This window comes from Myxine glutinosa, chromosome 6 (genome assembly GCF_964187855.1).
Source record: "Myxine glutinosa chromosome 6, kmMyxGlut1.1, whole genome shotgun sequence".
In the NCBI taxonomy this organism is placed as follows: domain Eukaryota; kingdom Metazoa; phylum Chordata; class Myxini; order Myxiniformes; family Myxinidae; genus Myxine; species Myxine glutinosa.
The window spans coordinates 41,536,480-41,560,714 of NC_136266.1; the positions used below are offsets into that span (position 1 = coordinate 41,536,480).

The window sequence follows — 24,235 nt, forward strand, 5'->3', positions numbered from 1 at the left end:
TAAATCCCATTGAACACCTTTGCGGAGATCTGAAAACAGCAGTTGGTATAAGGCACCCTCCAAATCTGGTGGAACTGGAGCAGTTTGCACAAGAAGAGTGGGCCAAACTGCCAGTAGAGAGGAGTAGGAAGCTTATTCATGGCTGTAGGAAGCGCTTGACTGCAGTTATTTTGTCCAAAGGCGGTGCTACCAAATATTGTCTTGGGTGTCAATAATTTTGTCAGTGCCATTTCTTTTTATTTTCTGATTTAAAAGGATATATTAAGTACTGAATCAAAAACAACGGTTCTGTAATATTAACAGTGAAATATAGAATTGTGGAGACCAAATACTTTTGTCAATTTCAACTTGTTTTTTCGAGAAAATTGTGAGTTATTTGAAAAAAGTGCAAGCGTGCCAATAATTTTGGCCACGACTGTAGCATGATATTTCAAAAAGTTGTGGACGAGTTATGGCAAAACTAGGTGGATGAGTTGGTTAGGTGACAAGAACAAGCTGAATCGTTTTTCGTTCATGTCTGAATCCAGATATGACCTATTAGTTTGATTCAAAATGTAAACTGTTCAGCTTGTCAGAGGTGTGTGCTCTACCGAGTGCCATTCTAGTTTCTAATGTATGAAGTTGTGCCTCCTTAGGCCGCTCATCATAGCTTAGTCTAGCTGTGCCTGGGAACAATCGGGTAGCTCTCCACCAGACCCTCTCTCAGGTCGCTATTTAAAGCTGGATTATCTGACTTACAAGCTTGTATCGGGTCGATGGTTGTCACACACATTGTCAAAGCAATTTCTGCCAATGGCAGCGTGTCTGTGATTATTGGGAGATTGGCGCCGCAGACAATTTCCATGATATTTTTCAGACAGCCATGTTTTGTTTTTGCATAACAACTTAACTTTGACTTCCACTAATAATACTTATGTATATAGAGTCCATATCTGTTTACCAGAAAAACCATTGAAGCCTCAAAACATTTGTTGCTTAATTTCTTGTGAGGAGTATACTTATAGCAAGCAAGGATGTGTTTTATATATTTTAGAAAATTAATGCATTTGGTCCATGTCCATTTTCATAAATGCTGCAAAATTTCACCATTTGCTTTGGAGATGAAATGTGACATGCTCATCAAAACATTATATTTGAATTGTAAACACATGTTAGATTTATTATATATATATATATATATATATATATATATATATATATATATATATATATATATATATATATATATATATATAACTGTGAGCAATAGTAGAAACTTCACAGTACGAGCAGGGTGTCTCATTTGCATGAAATAAATAATCGGGAGATTAAATCAGACGCGGACGTAGCTTCAGGACGTCGATCTTTAATTTTCGACAAGCTTTCGACCAAAAAAGGTCTTCTTAGTCGTCCCCAAGTTCAGCGGAAGTCATTTCCGCTGAACTTGGGGATGACTAAGAAGAAGACCTTTTTTGGTCGAAAGCTTGTCGAAAATTAAAGATCGACGTCCTGAAGCTACGTCCACGTCTGATTTAATCTCCCGATTATATATATATATATATATCTATCTATAATTCCAGTAATCTCTGTACGTTTGTACGTTTGTACGTCTGTACGTCTGTACGTTTGTCTGTGACCGCTGTTTCTCGACAACTACCGGTCCGATATACTTGAAACTTGCCAGGTATATTGCTGGGGACCCGAGGATGTGCCTTTTCAAGGTTTGAAATTAATCGGACAAGTACTTACCGAGCTATGGCGATTTAGCCGTTCGCCGTTCGCTTTGCCGTTGCGAATGGACCAAACCATTCATGTAAATAGAGGGGGGGGGGGGGGTTCTGTGGTCGTTCGCTTTGGCTTTGCGAATGGACCAAACCATTCATGTAAATAGAGGGGGGGGGGGTTCTGTGGTCGTTCGCTTTGGCTTTGCGAATGGACCAAACCATTCATGTAAATAGAGGGGGGGGGGGGGTTCTGTGGTCGTTGCGAATGGACCAAACCATTCACATCGAATCATCGAATCACATCGAATGGACCAAACCGTTCGCTTTGGACCAAACCATTGCATGTAAATAGAGGGGGGGGTTCTGTGGTCGTTGCGAATGGACCAAACCATTCATGTAAATAGAGGGGGGGGGGGGGGGTTCTGTGGTCGTTACTGCCACGTGGTTTCAAAGTTTGTTTTTGTTGTTGTTGTTTGCACGCATGTTTTTTTGCACCCACGTACGGGCACGCCCTAGGATGTTTACACACACACACCCCTACACAAATTTTTTTTTTTTTTTTTTTTTTGGCAAGGAACGGGCACCCACGTACGGGCACGTCCTAGCTTATATATAGTACGGGCATGCCCTAGTCTATCTATAATTCCAGTAATCTCTGTTTGTACGTCTGTACGTTTGTACGTCTGTTTGTCTGTGACCGCTGTTTCTCGACAACCACGGGTCCGATATACTTTTAACTTGCCAGGTATATTGCTGGGGACCCGAGGATGTGCCTTTTCAAGGTTTCATATTAATCGGACAATTACTTACCGAGCTATGTCCAAAAAACGATTCAACCAATCAGAGAGCAGCGAACGATCGCGTGTGCCGAACGTGGAGGACACACTCTGCCTCGGATGGCACATTTGAGAGCGTATTCATTTATTTCACGTTTGCAAACTATGTTGGCGTTAAACTATGTTTTAAAACTAATAAAACCGAATTTGCGATTCATTCGCTTTCCTGCGCGTTTGTGCACGCGATGGCGATTTCTTTACCAAACTCCGGAAGCCGTTCGCTTTGGACCAAACCATTGCATGTAAATAGAGGGGGGGGATTGTCACCGTACTCGCAAGCCGTTCGCTTTGGACCAAACCATTTCATGTAAATAGAGGGGGGGGGATATAATTTTAGATATAGATATAGTACGGGCAATGCCCTAGTATATATAAACTGCTTAAATTTACAACACAAATAAATCTTGTTGATTTCTGAACAATGAAAGCTGATTAGCTTTATCCAACATTTCCTTTTTTGGACTCATGTTTTAAGGACATTAGCTGCAATAGTCAAATAATAGACATTCCATTAGTACATGATAGATGGAATTGATATAATTTTAAAATACAGCATAGCAAAAATGGCGCCCACCACGCCCTTTGGGTCGACTAGCAGCAAGTGTTTAGCTCGTCCCCCATGCATCCCAGTCAGCACGAACTGTCCTGCTGTGGAAGTGCTTTCACGAACGAGGAAATCTCCATCACAGCGGAGCATTGTCTCGACTTGCTGTCTGCTCACTCGACCATGGAACCAGCGCTCAAAAAGCAGAGGATCATCCAGAGGCAGAGCAGAGGTAAAACTGGTAGCTACAGACAACAGAAACAATGGAGTTGTCAATGGCATATATATATATATATATATATGTGCTGCACACAACATTTCCTCTTCTGTTTCCCCTAAAGATAAAGTACATTTGTGATCAACAAGTGCGCATCAAATTCAGTACCCCTTTCATTTGAGGGTCGCAGCAGATTCCCACCTCTGGGTTGAGCAGAAGAAGGACAGCTGGCATCTACACCAGGACCCGTATTCACATACATAGGGTCATCAAGTGAACTTTGTCTGATGATCACTGAGCCATCCCATGCACAACCCGCTGTAAATGACAATAGAGAAGATGCAGAGAGAATTATACCTTCATACATTTAGAGATTTTTTATTTTTTTTTACATTGATCTACGGCTTGTGGATAAAATCATACATACTCTATGTGATTTAAGAAACATCAGTGTGTTTAAACAGCAATTACCAGCACATTATATAAAAAAGAAACAATGTACAAACACATACAGTGCATTCAGAAAGTATTCAGACCCCTTCACTTTTTTCACATTTTGTTATGTTCCAGCCTTATGCTGAAATCGTTTAAATTCATTTTTTCCCTCATCAATCTACACTCAATACCCCATAATGACAAAGAGAAAACAGGATTTTAGAAAGTTTTGCAAATTTATTAAAAAGAAAAAACTGAAATATCACATTGACATAAGTATTCAGACCCTTAACTCGGTACTTAGTTGAAGCACCTTTGGCAGCGATTACAGCCTCGAGTATTCTTGGGTATGACACAACAAGCTTTGCATACCTGGATTTGGGGATTTTCTGCCATTCTTCTCTGCAGATCCTCTCAAGCTCTGTCAGGTTGGATGGGGACCGTCGGTGGACAGCCATTTTCAGGTCTCTCCAGAGATGTTCGATTGGGTTCAAATCAGGGCTCTGGCTGGGCCACTCAAGGACCTTCACAGAGTTGTCGCTAAGCCACTCCTGTGTTGTCTTGGCTGTGTGCTTAGGGTCATTGTCCTGTTGGAAGGTGAACCTTCGGCCCAGTCTGAGGTCCTGAGCGCTCTGTTTCAGGTTTTCATGATGGATATCTCTGTGCTTTGCTCCGTTCATTGTTCCCTCAACCCTAAACAGTCCCCCAGTCCCTGCTGCTGAAAAACACCCCCACAGCATGATGCTGCCACCACCATGCTTCACCGTTGGGATGGTATTGGGAAGGTGATGAGCGGTACCTGGTTTCCTCCAGACATGACGCTTAGAATTGAGGCCAAACAGTTCAATCTTGGTTTCATCAGACCACAGAATCTTGTTTCTCACAGTATGAGTGTCCTTTAGGTGCTTTTTTGCAAACTTCAAGCAGGCTTTCATGTGTCTTTCACTGAGGAGAGGCTTCCATTTTGCCACTCTGCCATAAAGCCCAGATCGGTGGAGTGTTGCAGTGATGATTGTCCTTCTGGAAGTTTCTCCCATCTACACACAGGATCTCTGGAGCTCAGCCAGATTGACCATCGGGTTCTTGGTCACCTCTTTTACCAAGGCCCTTCTCCCCCGATTGCCCAGTTTGGCTGGGTGGCCAGCTCTAGGAAGAGTCCTAGAAGTCTGGACAAAATCACAGACTGGTCAAACAAGTGGAACATGTCTTTCAATCCTGCCAAATCTCACTCTCTTACTATGTCTCTCCGAAAAGATCGACTGGACAACCCTCCCATCTACTTTCTCAACAATCCTCTCCAAGAAGTTCTGTCACTCAAGCTTTTGGGTCTCACTATCTGCCATGATCTTTCTTGGGAAAACCACATTTCCAAGCTGGCCTCCAAAGCCAGTCGCCGACTGGGCATCCTCCGTCGTGCGAAGTCCTTCCTCGGCACACCTGAGCTCCTCACCACATACAAGGCTTTCATCCGCAGCTCAATGGAATACTGTTCTCCCCTATGGGCTGGTGCTCCTGCCTCACACCTGGCTCGGCTTCACGCTGTTGAATCCAAAGCTTTCAAAATCATTGGAATCTCCCGCGATGAAGCTATCTCTGAGGGCCTTTCACTCACTCACCGCAGGCAGGTAGGTGGTCTTTCTGTCTTCTACCGACTCCTCTCCGGCCTTGCTCCCCCAGCTCTCTCCGTGCTCTGTCCCCCAAATATTCCTACAGGTCGCACAAGATCTGCCAGCAACCCTCTGATGGTTAAACTGCCGAAATCTCGGCTCTCTGCTCACCTTCACTCTTTCATTCCTCTTTTCTCCCGCCTGTGGAACAAACTCCCACACTCCCTTCAATCCCTCTCCTCCCTCCAGGTCTTTAAAACAGCTGTTCACCACCATCTCTTATCTTCCCCCATCCATAACCTTGATCTTTTCTACCCCCACTAATTCACCCCAGATCCACCTTGTTTGAAATTCCAACTTATTTCCTGGAAATCCTGGCAGTGTCCATATGTTTATACCTCTCCCACCCCCCCCCCCTTCACATGCCTCCCCCCCTTCACATGCCTCCCCCCTTCACATGCCTCCCCCCCAAAGCCCTCTCCCTCCCACAGATCTCTCGATGTCTCCATGTCTCTCGGTCCCTGCTCTCAAATGTTGTGTTTGTGTCCTTCCCCCTCTCTCCCCATCTTGTCTACCGCTCCCGATGTTATTTGTTTTATGTGTCTGTTTGTCTTTCTGTGTGATTAATTTTCGCTCTTTCACGAGCCTCGATTTTGTATACAAAAAAAAAAAAAAAAAAAGAAAAAAAAAAGTCCTGGTTGTTCCAAACGTCTTCCATTTAAGAATTATGGAGGCAACTGTGCTCTTGTGAACCTTCAATGCAGTATAAATTTTTTTGTCGGCATCCCCAGATCTGTGCCTCGACACAATCCTGTCTCTGAGCTCTGCAGGCAGTTCCTTCGACCTCATGGCTTGGTTTTTGCTCTGATATGCATCGTCAGCTGTGAGACCCTATATAGACAGGTGTGTGCCTTTTCAAATCATGTCCAATCAATTGAATTTACCACAGGTGGACTCCAATCAAGGTGTAGAAACATCTCAAAGACGATCAAGAGAAATGGGAGGCACCTGAGCTAAATTTCAAGTGTCATAGCAAAGGGTCTGAATACTGATGTCAATGTGACATTTCAGTTTTTTGTTTTTAATAAATTTGCAAAACTTTCTAAAATTCTGTTTTCTCTTTGTCATTATGGGGTATTGAGTGTAGATTGATGAGGGAAAAAATGAATTTAAACGATTTCAACATAAGGCTGCAACATAACAAAATGTGAAAAAGTGAAGGGGTCTGAATACTTTCTGAATGCACTGTATATGTATTGTCATGCGAATACCCTCCGGTTAATACCAGGGCTCGCAAATGACCAAACGGCTTTAATTGAGGCTATGACCAAATACGGATTTTGCTGTCACAGCACGGGAGAAAGAAGTGAAGAAGAAGAGGCAGCAAAGCACTTACCAAAAGCGAACCGACTGCAGCTCCGATCCTGGAGGAGATGAAACGAAACCGAAATGCTATGTACAAAAGTAATGATTTATTTGACGGAAACCGAAACAATGATACGCTAGGATGAAATAAATAGTCCTAAATTGGGATCCCACACACAGACTTCGAATACGCCACAAAGGAAAATGAATTAACAAAATAACACGTTCGTCCTGCGGGGGAGGCTAACCCCCGCTCTAGCAGGGAAAATGGCCTTTAAAATGCATGTTGTGTGTTGTTGTTGTCCTGGGGTTGTGTAATGTGGTGCGAGCTTATCTGTCCGTTGTCCAACGCGGCCCCGTCCGGCTCCAAGCTCCGGCGCGAGGAAGCCCTCCATCCGCTTCACCCACGCGCTCCACCAGGCCCGAGCCAACGCCCCACTCCAGGCTCCTCGTCGACTGCCCACGAGGTCCGTTCGCTCACAGCACCAACACCACCGAGCACCGCTCCAAGCGCCACGAAGATGGCGAACCCATGACCACCAGGACCTCTCAATACGAAGAGCCAAGAGCCAAGAACGAACAACGAAGAGCGAAGGACCAGCACGACTCAATCCCCAGAGCGAAGCGTCAGCACAACACAATCCCCCAGAGCAAAGCTTCCAGAATCCTGCCAGCAAGTCCTTTTGAAACCTGGCATGTGACGTCAGTTCTGGCGCGTTACCAACCAGAGCCTCGCAGCTTCCCGCCGTCACCTCAACCATCTCGCGCCTTCCACGCTGATTGGTTCAAGGTTCGCGCCTACCACGCCAACCAATCACCGTTCTCTGTGGTGTGGTTACAGCTCGTCTCACGCGATGCAGCCAGGCCAGCTGGTGGTGCGGCTGGCGGCGGCCATCCGGTGGTGCCTTGATCTGGCTGCCTGCCCATCCTCTTCCAAGGTCATTGTAAGGGAAGGGGAAATTTAATTACTGTTGCACCGTAAGTACCTATCTAAGTGTTTATATGGGTATGCATTGCCATAAGGGACAAAGGTTTGGCGACAGGTGACGACGACGAACAAAGGAATCTTATCCACAATCCCTGCACTATTTAGCATGCCCTGCTCCCTCGTAGCGGGGACGTCAATACAGCTTATCCCGACAAACCGGACGACACATAGAACTTATTACATGGTAGATGCCCTATCACGACAGTCGAAGCATGTTACCTATACAGATCTACCTAGCTCTAGATATTCCTTTACCCCCTGACATAACAGTATATACAGTATATATATACACACACACATACACTACCAGTCAAAAGTTTTAGAACACCTCAATTTTTCCAGTTTTTATTGAAATTTACGCAGTTTAATGTCTCAATGTACTCTGAAATTAAGCATAGAACAAATAAACAATTGGAGATAAAAAAGAAATCATAGTATCATTTTGTTCAACAAAACTTAATTTAAATTTTTGACTCAGCAAAGTAGCCACCTTTTGCAGATATAACCGCCGAACACACTCGTGGCATTCTTTCTACAATGGAAATCAAATATTGTTCGGGAAGATCTTCCCAAACACTGTTGCAGAAGTTCCCACAAATGTGTTGTACTTGCAGGTAGGTTGCTTTGCAACAACTGGACCCTTTTGTCCAGTTCATCCCAAACCAGCTCGATGGGGTTTAAGTCTGGAGACTGTGCTGGCCATTCCATGATTTGAAGCCTACCGTCTTGTTATTTTCCTCAAAGGTAGTTTTGACATAGCCTGGAGGTGTGTTTCGTGTCATTATCTTGCTGTAGGATGAATCCCTGACCAACTAGGCATATACCAGAGGGTATTGCATGGCGCTGCAAAATGCTGTGTTAGCCCTTTTGGTTCAGGGTGCCAGTCACTCTGTGCAAGTCGCCGACTCTGGATCCAGCAAAAGAGCCCCAGCCCATCATGCTTCCTCCTCCATGTTTGACAGTTGGTGTCACACACTGAGGAACCATCCTTTCGCCTACTCGATGGCGTACAAAAACCCTACGTGATGAACCAAAGATTTCAAATTTTGATTCATCGGTCCATAAGACCTTCTTCCAGTCTTCAGTAGTCCACTGGCAGTGCTTCATGGCCCAGGCAAGCCTCTTTTTCCTATTTTGCCATCTTAGCAATGGCTTTCTTACTGCCACTCGACCTGTCAAACCTTCAGCTCGAAGTCTTCTCTTCACAGTTGAAACTGAGACTTGCTTACTTCGACCAGTGTTAAGCTGTGCTTGAAGGTGTTGTCCTGTGAGCCACCTATCACGCAAGCTGTTGACTCTCAGAAACTTATCTTCTGATTCTGTTGAGGCTTTGGGTCTGCCAGACCTCTTCCTGTCAGAGTTTCCTCCAGTTTCGAAGTGCCTTTTGTGGTGTTGGAAACTGTACTCACTGACACCTTGGCTTTCTTTGCAATTTCTCTCAAGGAAAGACCTATACTTTTAAGGGTTATAATGGTCTGTCTGTCTTCCTTCGTTAGTTGCCTTTTTCTCGCCATTATGATAGCAATATACCACTTCCTGCAGTGCAATATTGTCCAAATAATGCTTCAGAGGGTGTAATAACAGTCTGTTCCAATACTGCTTTTATACAGACAGCGGGTTTGTAATCAAATAATCAGCAGAGGTTGGGACACCTGTAGGAATTGTTTGCATCAACTTTCAAGGCTTAATTTACTTACATTGCTTCAGAACAACTATAAGTTGTTAACCCATTACTTGTTCCCTGAAGAAGGCCTTTTTTTACAATATAACTGTGCCATTTACATTATTTTCCAGTTTTTCCTAACCTAAACATTTTTTTAACCTCGACCAGTTTACTGCTTACCTTTGTACCATTTTAGGTTATTCAGTGGACATTAAACTGTGTAAATTTCAATAAAAACTGGAAAAATTGAGGTGTTCTAAAACTTTTGACCGGTAATGTACCTCCGCCAAGTTGAACGGGAAGGGGTGTGGTGGGAGGAAGAGGGGAAGGAGTGAAGTGGGAGTTTGGAAAGGTGGGGTTGGTGGGAGGAGGCAGAAAAAAGGGCGAGATGAGGGAGGCGAAGGGGGTGGGAGGAGGTGGAAGGTGGGAGGGGAATGGGTGGGGTTGTTGACCAGATGAATGGGTGGGTGGAAGGATGTGGGATGAGGGAGGAGAAAGGGTGGAAGGAGGAAGTTGGCGTTTCCTGGTAACACTGAGTACCTTTGCTAGTATATAATATAGACATATATACCGTGCCTGCAAAAGTATTCCTCCACCCCTCCACGACCCCACCCCTCCAAAGTGTTCACATCATGATGCCATCTGAGCTTATTTCATGATGCTTTCAATGAAATTTAATAAATAAGAGTCTTCACAAACAACTCCAAAGTGATAAAGCTAAAAAAAAAAAGGCAGATAAAATGTGAATAAATAAGATTAACAGAGAAAAATCAGATGATTCTCAGTTGTATAGGTATTCAAACCAAACCCTTTGGCTAATTAACCCTAAATCACTTCAGGAGCAAATTATTTGTTTGAAAGGTTATAAAATAAGCCACCAGGCTTCCATGGTGATAGGTTTCACCTGTATGTAATCAGTTGATTTAACTTAAAAATTCAACTCCCCCAAATATATCTAAGGAGTTTTAAGGTGCAATTCACTTGGTCAATCAACAAGGCAAACATGAAAACCATGAGCTCTCCAAAGAAGTCAGACATAAAGTGGTGGAGAAGCACCATTCAGGAGAGCGTTATAAGAAGATTTCAAAGTCATTCATTATTCATTTGAGTAGGTGAAATCCATCATTAAGGAAGTGGAAGACGTATCATACCACCCAGACTCTACCAAAACCACGTCACCCATCCAAACTCAGCAGCCGAGCAAGCAGGAAACTTGTTCTGGATGTCACTAAATCCAACAATGACTTTCAAAGATCTGCAATGCTCTATATCCGAGAAGGGGGTCAGTGTTCATCAATCAACAATGTCCCGTTACATTCACAAAGCTGGCCTCTATGGGCAGGTGGCAAGAAAGAAGCCATTACTGAAGAGACGCATCTGCAATCTTGTATGGAGTTTGGGAAAAAGCATCTTAATGATACTGCAGGCACGTTGAGGAAAGTTGTGTGGTCAGACGAGACAAAGATTGAACTTTTTAAATCTAAATTCAAAGCGTTGCGTCTGGCGCAAGCCTAACACTGCACATCACCCAGTCAACACCATCCCTACTGTCAAGCATGGTCGTGGCAGCATCATGTTATGGAGTTGCTTTTCATCAGCAGGGACTGGCAAGCTTGTCAGGATAGAAGGGACAATGGATGGTGCAAAGTACAGGAGAATCCTTGATGAAAACCTGTTTGTGTCGGCCATGAATTTGAAACTGGGTAGGAGATTCACATTTCAGCATGACAATGATCCAAAGCACAAAGCTAAAGCTACATTGGAGTGACTGATTAGGAGGAAAATAAATGTTATTGAGTGGTCCAGTCAAAGTCTTGACTTGAACCCAATTGAACATTTATGGCGAGACGATGATTGCAGTCCATCGACGATCCCCATCAAACTTGGCAGAACTAGAGCAATTTGTACATGAAGAATGGGCAAAGATTTCACCATCACACTGTGCAGAGCTGCGGTAGAGACCTACCCCAATTTCTGCAAAAGGTGCTTCCACCAAGTACTGACCTAAGGGGCTGAATACCTTTGCAACCAGTGAATTTTGATTTGCAAATGTTTTTTCAGTAATTACTGACATGACCCTTCTTCAATTAATAAGTGTTTAGTTTGATTGCTTCAGTTATGAATAAAACAGTTCATTTGGAAAAATTGTTTCCAGATAATTCGTAATTCATCTAAATGTGGCATTATTAGTCATGGTTGAATACTTTTGCAGGACTCTGTTTTGTATACGGTTAGACCCTGACATTCACGGGGGGATACATTCTTGGAAAATGCTGCGAATGTTGAATCTGCGAATGTGGGGGCATTGTTTGAATGGGGGGTAAATCTTCTTCTTCTTTTTTTTACATCATTGTCTAGACTCGTGGAAGAGCTATGACTCAGAACAAATCAGGATACAACATAACAAAGGGAACATCAGGAGAAAGGGGAAAACACCAACAGCAAGATGGAAAGAGAAAAGTGACCTTTGATGTCTTGACCCCATAATCTAATCAGTTCATCTTTGCATCATTGTACGTACTTGTACCAAGTTTAACTTAGATCCTTTCTGCCTTTCTTAAGTCATTGCGATAAAGAAAACCTATCATGTATAAACGAAAGCACAGACGAACGGACAGACAACCGGAAAACATAACGCCTCCAGTGACTTCGTTGGAGGAGGCATAAAAACATTGAAAACATTAACACGTTAGTTCTGTATGGCGGTCATCTCCAAAATTCACAATTAAATGGAAACATATGTAATGTAATCCTGTAGGTATTGAAGGGGGTGTCCAACCCGTCTTGGTCTGTCACATTTATAGCACAAAACAGAGTAGCTCAGCAGAGATTTGTTGGTCAACAAATTGATGATGAGAGGACAACAAGGTGGAACTGACGTGTTCAGCATTAGAGAAGATGCTGAACAAAGATCTTCTTCAGCATTAGAGAAGATACTGAACGAAGATCTTCAGCATTTGAGAAGATGGCATTCATCTCTGCACAGAAAGCTAGCTGCCTGGCAGGCCTCAATTGCAGTATATATGTTGGAGCTATTGCCTCTACTTTAAAGGATATTGCAAACAAAACCTGCATCTATCTCCTTATTGTATTTTACTACACATTAGAATGGGATGAGATTTAATTCAGAACTTTTAGCAGCTCATGATGTTTATTTGGAAATATGAATGCAAAATTTAACACTCTAAAATAAAAAATGTACACTGCAAACAATAATGCCATTGGACTCGATTGAAATGGAGATCAAGCCTTCATGGTGGGTGCATCATCTCTGCAGAACATATTGATGATGCAAGCCTGAGACCATAATTTGTTGTCTGGGACAATAGACAGGAAGTTTTGAGTGCTGTTTGCATTAATTACATTTTCAGTAATTTATTGTGTTGCCGGAAGTGTTTCCAGGAAGGTGGTTGCAGGAAACATCTCAATGGGGATTGCTTTTTAACGGAATTGAAATAACAGATTCTCTAGCCTTGAGCTTGGGTGTACAATGATGCCAAAAGTGCATTTTCAACATTTGTTTACTACCCTACCGTATTCTGCTCAAGAGAAAAAGCTGTGCATAAGAAAAAGCATCTGCTCCACCATCACGCCTCATACTTGTCCCTGATTTTACTTGACTGTAATTTTAGGTGGACTTCAAAGACCATACCATTCTTGCTCTAATCCAGTACTTCTTATGTACATTTTTGTCCCCTTCCCCTCCGGACATTAAAATGGGATTCCGTCCAACCGACCGACCATCCGTCAATGTACTTTTGCGTATGCGATATTTCAAAAACCGTTGAACATTTAGCTTTCATATTGCAGATAGCTATGCCTCATGACATTATCTCAACCTCATTAGATCACGGCTGTGATTCGCTGATTATGTTGCCATGGCAACCATTTCATTTACTTGGCTTGTGTATGTGTTATTTCCAAACCCTTTCAGGATTTCGCTTTAATATGACACAGATCTATTCCTCATACCACCCAAAGCCAGGGGACCTTGAGTATGAGCTCCTTGTTCTTGCTGACATAGAGGAGGTGACAGAAAGTATAAAATGGAACTGCTACATTCTATATCTTATTGAAATAGAGTAGGGCTAAGTACCATGCAGTGGTAATAAAGATAACGTTCTGCAACACAAAAATTTCCACCATTCTAAAAATATCATCTCTCATCTGCTTCAATCAACTAATTTCCTTTTGCCTCTTACCATTCGTGAGTGGTGTCGTTTTTATTTTTTGAGCTGAGAGCCTGTAATGGTTCTTGTTGTTATTTTCCAATGAACTGTTTTTCATGTAGCTATATATATATATTATATATATTTATATATATATATATATGTGCATGGAAGAAGTTTCGGGAACTGAGTGGCGTGCTGACGAGGAGGGGAGTGTCGTTGAAGCTGAAGGGAAAGGTGTATGCTGCATGTGTGAGAAGTGTTATGATTTATGGGGGCGAGACATGGGTAATGAACGTAGAGCAGCAACGAAGGCTGGAAAGGGTGGAAATGCGAATGGTTCGGTGGATGTGTGGAGTATCGTTGAGAGAGAAGAAGACACATGATGAATTGCGAAAGATGATGGGAATAGAGCCTGTGATTGATGCTGTGAAGAGAAACAGGTTGAGATGGTTTGGTCATGTGTTGAGGAAGGATGAAAGTGGCTGGTTGAGAAGAATGATGGAAATGAATGTAGAAGGAAGTAGAGGAAGGGGAAGACCGAGAAAGACTTGGCTAAAGGTGGTGGAAGTAGAAATGCGGGCAAGGGGGTTAACAAGGGGGGATGCAGAAAATAGGGCAAAATGGAGAAGATTGTCATGGGACCCGCAAGGCTAACCCCCGCTCTCACAGGGAAAATGGCCTTAAAATGCCTGTTGTTGTTGTTTTTTTTTTTCATGGAGCTGTTCTATTACCTCATGACATGGGGTCTTATCAAGTAAGCCAATGTGTTAATGATAGCTGAAACAGCTATCAATGATAGCTGAAACAGCTATCTTCCATTCTCAAGACCGAACTCTCTTATCTGTCTCCCTCTTCCAAATCCTGGTGGCGTCTGGTCAAATCCGTTTCTGGTGTTTGTTCCCCCTCCATCCCCTCCCTTACCTCAAACGGCTACACAGCTGACTCCGCACGTGAAAAAGCTGAATGCCTCAACTCTGTGTTTGCCTCTAAATCTTGTGTCCCAAACCCATCCCTCTCTGTACCCACCATACCCAGTCGTACCCAGCTGCTCCTGGACTCCGTGTCCTTTCCTCCTGACAAGGTGGAAAAGTTTCTGTCAACCCTCGACTCTGATTCTGTAACTGGACCCGACGGCATCAGCCCACGGGTCCTAAAATCCTGCTCTGCCGCTCTATCTCACCCTCTCTCTGTTCTCTTCACCCTCTCTTTTGCTCAAGGTCAACTGCCATCTGCTTGGAAATCAGCCAACATCACCGCTTTGCACAAAAAAGGTGCAAAAACAGATCCTAGCAACTACAGACCAATCAGCCTTCTCCCAATTATCAGCAAAGTCATGGAATTCCATCATTGCTTCGGATATGAAATCTTTCCTCTTCTCCAATGGCTTGATCTCTGATCATCAATTTGGTTTCAGACCAGGTCACTCTACTCTGGACATGCTGCTTCTGCTGTCTCAACAATGGATGGAGGTCCTCAATGCCAAACAGGAAATTAGAGCAATCTCCCTCGACATAGCACGTGCCTTCGATACGGTCTGGCACCCCGCTCTGCTCACCAAACTCTCCTCCTTTGGTATCCATGTAAATCTCCACGCATGGCTGGCAGACTTCCTCTCCAGTCATCGTCAACGTGTGGCCCTGAATGGGTTTCTCTCATCTCCTCTTCCTGTTCAGGCTGGAGTTCCCCAAGGCAGTGTTCTGGGCCCTGTGCTTTTTCTGGTCTTCATCAATGATCTCTCCGACTCTCTTGAAAATCCTCTCTATCTCTTTGCTGATGACTCCACTCTCTGCCGCTCCATTCCTCTTCCCTCAGATCGACAGTCTGCAGCCTCCTCACTCTCTGAAGACTTGGACAAAATCACAGACTGGTCAAACAAGTGGAACATGTCTTTCAATCCTGACAAATCTCACACTCTTACTATGTCTCTCCGAAAAGATCGACTGGACAACCCTCCCATCTACTTTCTCAACAATCCTCTCCAAGAAGTTCTGTCGCTCAAGCTTTTGGGTCTCACTATCTGCCATGATCTTTCTTGGGAAAACCACATTTCCAAGCTGGCCTCCAAAGGCAGTCGCCGACTGGGCATCCTCCGTCGTGCGAAGTTCTTCCTCGGCACACCTGAGCTCCTCACCACATACAAGGCTTTCATCCGCAGCTCAATGGAATACTGTTCTCCCCTATGGGCCGGTGCTCCTGCCTCACACCTGGCTCGGCTTCACGCTGTTGAAACCAAAGCTTTCAGAATTATTGGAATCTCCCGCGATGAAGCTATCTCTGAGGGCCTTTCACTCACTCACCGCAGGCAGGTAGGTGGTCTTTCTGTCTTCTACCGACTCCTCTCCGGCCTTGCACCCCCAGCTCTCTCTGTGCTCTGTCCCCCAAATATTCCTACAGGTCGCACAAGATCTGCCAGCAACCCTCTGATGGTTAAACTGCCGAAATCTCGGCTCTCTGCTCACCTTCACTCTTTCATTCCTCTTTTCTCCCGCCTCTGGAACAAACTCCCTCACTCCCTTCAATCCCACTCCTCCCTCCAGGTCTTTAAAACAGCTGTTCACCACCATCTCTTATCTTCCCCCATCCAAAACCTTGATCTTTTCTACCCCCGCTAATTCACCCCAGATCCACCTTGTTTGAAATTCCAACTTCTTTCCTGGAAGTCCTGGCAGTGTCCATATGTTTTATACCTCTCCCACCCCACCCTTCCCATGCCCCCCCCCCCCCCTAAAGCCCTCGCCCTCTCTCAGATCTCTCGATGTCTCCATGTCTCTCGGTCCCTGCTCTCAAATGTTGTGTTTGTGTCCTTCCCCCTCTCTCCCCATCTTGTCTACCGCTCCCGATGTTATATGTTTTATGTGTCGGTTTGTCTTTCTGTGTGATTAATGTTCGCTCTTTCACGAGCCTCGATCTTGTATACAAACAAAAAAGAAAAAAAAAACAGAAAATAATATTTGGACCAGACATACATAATTCATTATAACAACTGGCTGACCTTACCTGGCCCCGAAGGTCTACGACCAACATCAGGAAATGCCTCTTTTGGATGACGTCCCTGTGATCCTCCACTCCCTCTTCGTGCTTCCTGTGAAGTGTAAGTAACAAGCACTTGATTCGATCACATACAGTTTCAATTTCATTCTTGTTAATTTATTGCTATTTTGTCACTCAACTTGGGACATGTCGCTGCCCCTCTCTCAGAAATGGTTCAAGACTCCAAATCTCAAACAAGAGGTCAGGACTGTCACCCCTAGGCCTTGAGATATCTCAGGTATTCGACACAATCTAGTATCCTGCTCTGCTTGCCAAGCTCGCTGTATGTAGCATATAAGACCGCCTTCATACCTGCCTTTCTGACATACTAAACTCATACAGTTAAAACGTTTCCATTAACGGAATCTTTCCAGTGGAGGCTGGAATGCCCCAAGGCAGTGTCTTTGGCCAAGTCTTCTTCCTTAGATACATAAATGACCTCTATTTCTCTGGCAACCGTGTAGTATCTGTTTCACTCTTTACTGATTGATTATACGGTCTGACAAATGAAACATGCCTTTCCATCCTGTCAAATCTCTTAGTCTCACCCTGGAAGGATCATCAAACGAATCCACCTACACGTCTATTCCCAAGGTAAGCTACTGTAAGAGGTTCAGGCTATTGCACGTTGTGGCCTCACCATCATCCACAAATAAAGTAGGGCTCCAAAGCCAGCGGCAGACTCGGCATATCCTCCATCGTTACAAGTGATTCCTTGAAAAATCAACAATTCAGAGCCTATGAGGCCTTTGTCTGTAGTTCAATGGAGTCCAGTACTGCTCTCCCCTATGGGCTAGCAGCCATATATCACATTGATCTCTGCTAGAATCTGTGGAAGCTAAGGCTCTCAACATTGTTAGCATCCTCTGCAATTATAGAGAAGCACAAGTTCTGTTGCTCTGATATTTCAGAGAGGTTGGTGGTCTCTCTTCCTTTACCGCCTCTTCTCTGGATTTGCCCTCTCTGCTCTCTCTCACTCCACTGATGCTCCTCAGCTCCTCAAGGATGCACATGGTCTTCCAGTAACCACAAAATAGTTAAACTCTCAAAGTATTACAGGCTTACTGCTCACTCCCACTCTTTTGTTGCTCTTTTCTAACATTTGCTGAAATGCCAAAAACACCCACACCTCAATGCATTTATGACAGGCCAACACCTTAATGCACAAAAGTAGGATGTGGGAAGGAAATTTTAGCATGCTAAGACAAGTGCTGTATACAAATCCAACAAATCTATCCTCAATATGAAAGCAGAAATAAAACTCGAGCCAAGTCGATGGCACGTCATTGGAAATCCCCACTCTTTCCACCTAAAGTAAAGTTGAAAGATGGCAAAAGGCATGAACTGGGGTGGTGTTGGGGGTCAAAAAAATAAAAAAATGTTACATATTTAAATGTTGACTGCATATAAAGTTTCAAAAAGGTTTTAAAATGTGTCCTTAATTGTATTTTTTGGTATTTGACCTTCTGACCCCGCCCCAGCGGGTGGAGCCAACAATTATACTGCTCTCACACTTTCTTGCTTTGTGGTGAGCATAACTACCAAGTTTGGTGAATATATGCCAAACCATTTTGGAGGAGATAGTGTGACGAACAGTCGGATGAACATACAGAGCCGATTACAATGCCCGCCACCCCCTTGTTATTTTTAAAGCGTGGGGATAAACATTGCAACCGACATTTCAGAAAAGGCCAACAAATCAACAAACAAAAATGTGTTAGAACTAACGGTATAAATGAAACTACAGGATGCACAGTGGGAGTTTATGGGAAGCCTGCCTCAGAATAAAATGCACTCTCACTCTGTTTTACTCCTATACAAGGGAGGGAAATATAAACTCATGACAAGCTTGATGAAAGCACCCTCCAATCTCCAGCGCGTCACTAAATTCACGAAAGTCTGAAGAGTCTTCATTTCCTCCCAAAATGCTATTTTGAAAGATTAACATTGAACCTCATGTCTGGAATTGCATTTCCACTTGAGACATGCAATTTGGCCATGGCACATCACTTCCAAGTTATCCTACCACCCCAAAGTCCAAAAGGCTCAGCACGGTAAACATTTTGCTCTGGGAGCCATAATGTAAATTGCTTGACAGGATCGATGGAAAACTTGTCATAACCTCATTAGAAGAGGTCACAAAGTTAAAGACACCATTAATTTGCCTTAATTATCCCCACGCCTTTTGACGAAAATGGGGGAATATTGCAATAGTCTCCGACCATTCGTCTGTCCATTCGTCATGCTATCTCTTCCTATACGGTTGTGCAGAAATTCACAAAACTTGGTAGTTATGATCACCACATGGCAAGAAGGTGCAAGAGCAGTATCATTTTTGGCCCTGCCCCCTTGGACAGGGTCAAAGGATCAAATGGCAAAAAATGCAATTACAAGAATATTTTAAAAACATTCTCTTAACTCAGTAGAGAGCATACCTCCGCCTGGTTGGCCATATCACTCAATGGTGAAGAATCACTAAAAAAATTTTACTAGCTGGACCCAGATCTGGATCTTCACCAAAATTGAATCGATTCTTCCTTGTCACACACACACAACATGTCCAACAAGTTTCGTCCAAATCCGTCCACCACTTTTTGAGATATCCTGTTATGTATCGTGTTTGGCCCTATCTCCCAATGGTTAAGAATCACTTAAAAAAATTATAGTAGCCGGATCCGAATCCGGATCTTCACCAAAATCTAATCATTTCATCCTTGTCCCATACGCTACATCTCTGCTAAATTTTGTCCGAATCCGTCCACAACATTTTGAGATGCAGTAAAACTTCCTCCAACGCGGGGGATACGTTCTGGGATAACCTCGTGTTGGAGGATTTCGCGTTGAAGGAATCATTAAACGTATGGGGAAATTGGAATGTTCCAGGCTCCCAAAAAACTGACCCTAAAACAGCCTTTCTTGCTTTTTTTACATGTTTCTTTGTATGGAATGGTGCAGCATTATTAAATATACATTAAAATAAGGGTTAGTATCATAATAGTACTGTATTATTGCAAAATAACTCACCTTATTGTGAGGTGGTTGTTGGAGGTTTGGGTGATGATTTGCTAGTGGATGGTTTTGAAGTGCTGGTGGAAGGGGTTGAATTGCTGCTGGTAGCTGTTGAAGTAGGTCGAAAGAATGGTGTTATCAGCACTTGCTTTGCCTTCTGTTTTAACTCCCTGTGAAGTTCTGTGCAGGGATTTAAAGCTGACTATGGCCCATGAAATTCAGGCTTCTTTCCACAAGAGGATCTATCCTCACAGCAATTTCTTGGGCAGTTTTTGTTGCCTTGAAGAGCTCCTCCAGCAGTTTGGTCGTTAATTCTGCCTTTTCTGGCTCTTCATCATATTCTTCATTGTCTTCTTCATGAGACATCTGGGTCACAAGTTCTTCAAGTTCTTCAGTGGATAGTTCTTCTCCATGGAACTTTAACAGTTCTTCTACTTCTTCTTCTTCCATGTAATCAATTCCGAATTTCAGGACATCAAAATCTTTGGGAAAATGCCGGCCGTTTTTGTCGCGATTAATCCAGAATGTAAAATCGAACTGCGACCGCAGGTGGCGAATCGGATCATCGTATTGTTGCGGTTGTGCCGTAAAGGCAGACCTCCTATAGTCAATTGCACAACAACATGTAGCCTGCATTAGTCAGTTATGTCTTATTGAATGTAAAGATTAGCCCTTTTCCCATTGAGTAGTAAAAAAGACCAAATATGCGTTGAGTTAGGCAGGATGTCAAACCTTAGTTGGTTAAGGGAAGCCATAACACCAGATGTGCAGAAAGGCGTGGCCAAAAGCACGGCCCACGTGACCAATGGCGAGCCGGGAACCCGTCGCATGATGCGACAAGCCTCAGCCAATGGGAGGCTCTGGAACATTTAGAAGGGCGTGACCAGTTCTGATAATAGCCCACGCGCAGGCATGGTCATTCTCTTGCTTTTGGGACTTCACGGAGGACACACATGGATTCTCTTGCTTTTGGGACTTCATGGAGGACACACCTGGATTCTCTTGCTTTTTGGACTTCATGAGGACACACCTGAGCTCTTGCCCTTTTCGCCACACCCACGACGAGACCTCGCTTGCTTTTTCGTTCCTCCCTCGACACGTGTTTGGCCTTTGTGTTCTTGGTCGACACCCATCGCGTCTGCACTAATCTTTTACGCCATCCGGCTGACCTGCAAGCATGGGCATTTCTACACGACTCACCTGCGCTGAAGTTCATCTACCTGTGCTAAGTTCGTCCGTGCCAACTTCGAGGCGGCGGTTCGTCCTGCGGACCTGACATCACGATCGAATTGCGAGCCGCGCACACACACCAGACCACGTTCGGTACGTCGCCACACCCACGACGAGACCTCGCTTGCTTTTTCGTTCCTCCCTCGACACGTGTTTGGCCTTTGTGTTCTTGGTCGACACCCATCGCGTCTGCACTAATCTTTTACGCCATCCGGCTGACCTGCAAGCGTGGGCATTTCTACACGACTCACCTGCGCTGAAGTTCATCTACCTGTGCTAAGTTCGTCCGTGCCAACTTCGAGGCGGCGGTTCGTCCTGCGGACCTGACATCACGATCGAATTGCGAGCCGTGCACACACACCAGACCACGTGGTCACCAGCGAGGAATCCCAGCACGTACATCGGTACGCCCTTAACTAGTGTCTTTTGTCCCTGTGAGAGTGTGTGTCAGAGTGTGAAGGTGCCAGTGGGGTTTATTAGGATAGGTAAGAATGGTTAAGGTATATGGTTTTAGCTCCTTCACGAGCCTCGATTCTGTATACCAAAAAAAAAAAAAAAAAAAAAAAATCTTCGTCTGTTTCTCTGCGCCTTCCAAATAAAAGGCTGTCCATTTTGTTCTTACTTCCAACCTGTTCGGTACGTCTTTTCTCCATTGGCCTAGCATCATCCAGGACTGAATTTGGCTAGACTCAGGTCCATAAATCTCGTGGGGTAACGCCGCTTTCCACACCGTGCAAAACCGCTCGGCACGCAATTGAATAAGGTGTGGTCTAGTGGTTAGGATTTGACGCTCTCACCACCGCGGCCCCTCGTACCTCCGGCCCCCGCAACAGTATGTATAAATTACCTTCAGGTAATTGTAGATGCTAATGGCCTTTCTTCTTATAATGGGCCCATCCACTGGAGCAGTTTTCTGGTTCTGATCTTCGATCCAGACACTCAAACTTTTCTCTATTTTTTTCAACAAGGGTGTCTCTCCTGCTAACGTAAGATGTTGCAATGGAGGCGAGGCTCCTGCACGAACGCTGGAACAGATTTTATCTTCGGCCTTCCGTACCGTCCTAATGGTTGATTCATTCACGCCATATTGCCTGGCCAAAGATGAAGCAGAAACTGATGATAATTTATTCAGGATATGAAGTTTGACCTCCATGGTCATTGTTTTCTTTCTCTTCTTGTCTGGTTGGTTCAAATTGGGTCTTTTGGGAATGGGAGCCATAATGATCGACGTAAGCTCACTTGATGGCGGCAGGTTCGGAGATGGTGACTTGTGGCAGCTCGTGCTGCACGTGTATATAAAATAAATAGTAATTAAGCAAGGTAATCAGGAAAAAGAATAAAATCTTTGGGGAAACGCCGGCCGTTTTTGTCGCAATTAATCCAGAATGTAAAATCGAACTGCGATCGCCGATGACGGCAGGTGGCGACTCGTATCATCGTATGTTAAATTAAATATTAATTAACCATTGTCCACACAAGGGGAGTCTTTTTAGCCTTGTATTTAGCCTAAGAAGACCTCCTTTGTGTGGACAAGGGTTAAGTACAGTACAGTAACAAGGAATAAGAATAATATAAATCTTTGGGAAAACACCAGCCACGATCGCGTAAATGCGAAGCACACCCTCACGATGGGGAGGTTTTGACGCATTTATTAAGTTCAGCGTGTAAATTGGAAACCACGTTGGAGGATGTTTTACTGTATTTTGTTCACAAACAGACAGGGGTGAAAACATAACCTCCATCCACTTTTGGTAGCGGAGGTAATGAACCTTTGTACATGCAATCAAAATTGGGAGACGCACAAAATATTTAACAATTTTTTTGGATTTGACTAGAGGTTAAGTTCATTCCCCATGGGGTGGGGACTTAAGGTCACAGGGGTCAACAAGGGAAAAATTTCAATTAAAATTTAATATTGGGTCAATCCTCGTGGAACTTTGTACCATAGTTCAACTTTGCTTTACGTGGGAAGAGTGGGGATTTACAATGGTGCGCCATTGACTTTGCTTTAGTTTTAGACTTTTCCCCATCATTTTCATTTTATTAAAATATTTGGAAGAGAATAGGGGAGGGAGAGGGGCACGACGACTTGCTCTACTTTTAAATTCACATTATGTCATTTTCTCTGACATTCTACAGTACCTCCTAATAGGGGTTATCTCATTATTACAGATACATAAAGGTGGTCGCGTGGTGGAGGTGAGGGAAATGGAGGGGGACTAAAACGAGAAAATTAAAAATTGGGAAAAGGAAATTATAGAAGGCTCTCTGGAGATATTGGAGTTGTTAGGGGAGTGAAAAAAGAGTGGGAAGAAAGTTCCTAATTATGTTGCAATTTTATGTACTGTGACAAAGCAACATAAGCAAATTATTACAAAGGAAACTAGAATGGCACTTGGTAGAGCGCATACCTCCACCAGCCTGAACAGTTTATGTTTTGTATCCCACTGATAGGCTGGATCTGGATTCGCACCTGAACCAAAATCTAATCAGTTTGTTTTTGTCACCTAACCAACTCATCCCCCAAGTTTAGTCATAACTCGTCCACAACTACTTGAAATATCATGCTACATATCATTTTGGCACCTTCACCGAATCACTTTTAAAATTTTTTTATCGTATTCGGTTCCGGACATGCTGAATTGAGAAGGTGGATCAGTCTCGGCAACGGTTGCTAGAGTGAGATGTGCATGGAAGAAGTTTCGGGAACTGAGTGGCGTGCTGACGAGGAGGGGAGTGTCCTTGAAGCTGAAGGGAAAGGTGTGTGCTGCACATGTGAGAAGTGTTATGATTTATGGGAGCGAGACATGGGTAATGAACGTAGAGCAGCAACGAAGGCTGGAAAGGATGGAAATACGAATGGTTCGGTGGATGTGCGGAGTATCGTTGAGAGAGAGGAAGACAAATGATGAATTGCGAAACATGATGGGAATAGAGCCTGTGATTGATGCTGCGAAGAGAAACAGGTTGAGATGGTTTGGTCATGTGTTGAGGAAGGATGAAAGTGACTGGTTGAGAAGAGTGATGGAAATGAATGTAGAAGGAAGTAGAGGACGGGGAAGACCGAGAAAGACTTGGCTAAATATGGTGGAAGAAGAAATGCGGGCAAGGGGGTTAACAAGGAGCGATGCAGAAAATAGGGCAAAATGGAGAACATTGTCATGGGGACCGCAAGGCTAACCCCCACTCTAGCAGGGAAAATGGCCTTAAAATGCCTGTTGTGTTGTTGTTGTATTCGGTTCCGGATTTGGATCTTCAGCAAAATTGAACCAATTCACCTGTATCACATACCCAACCTGTCCACCACGTTTCGTCCGAATCCGTCCACAATGTTTTGAGATATTATGCTATATTATCGTTTTTGGCCCCCTCTCTCGATAGTGAAGAATCGCTTAAAAATTCTCGGATTCGGATCCAGATCCGGATTTTCACCAAA

General features: G+C 43.9%; 1 protein-coding gene across 2 annotated transcripts in view; it reads right to left on the minus strand.

Annotated features, from left to right (window-relative positions):
* The window catches only part of LOC137429716 (SHC-transforming protein 1), a 169,865-nt gene that overhangs the window by 12,561 nt on the left and 133,069 nt on the right, over positions 1-24,235 (minus strand). Inside the window, exons 11-13 of one of the 2 annotated variants that reach the window (XM_068119889.2) lie at positions 16,528-16,612; positions 3,502-3,618; positions 3,114-3,328 (exon numbers count right to left, since the gene is read on the minus strand). In XM_068119889.2, coding sequence (XP_067975990.1) covers positions 3,114-3,328; positions 3,502-3,618; positions 16,528-16,612 — 417 coding nt within the window. Of the gene's footprint in view, positions 1-3,113; positions 3,329-3,468; positions 3,619-16,527; positions 16,613-24,235 lie in introns of both variants that reach the window. The other variant, XM_068119888.2, reaches the window with a different exon arrangement.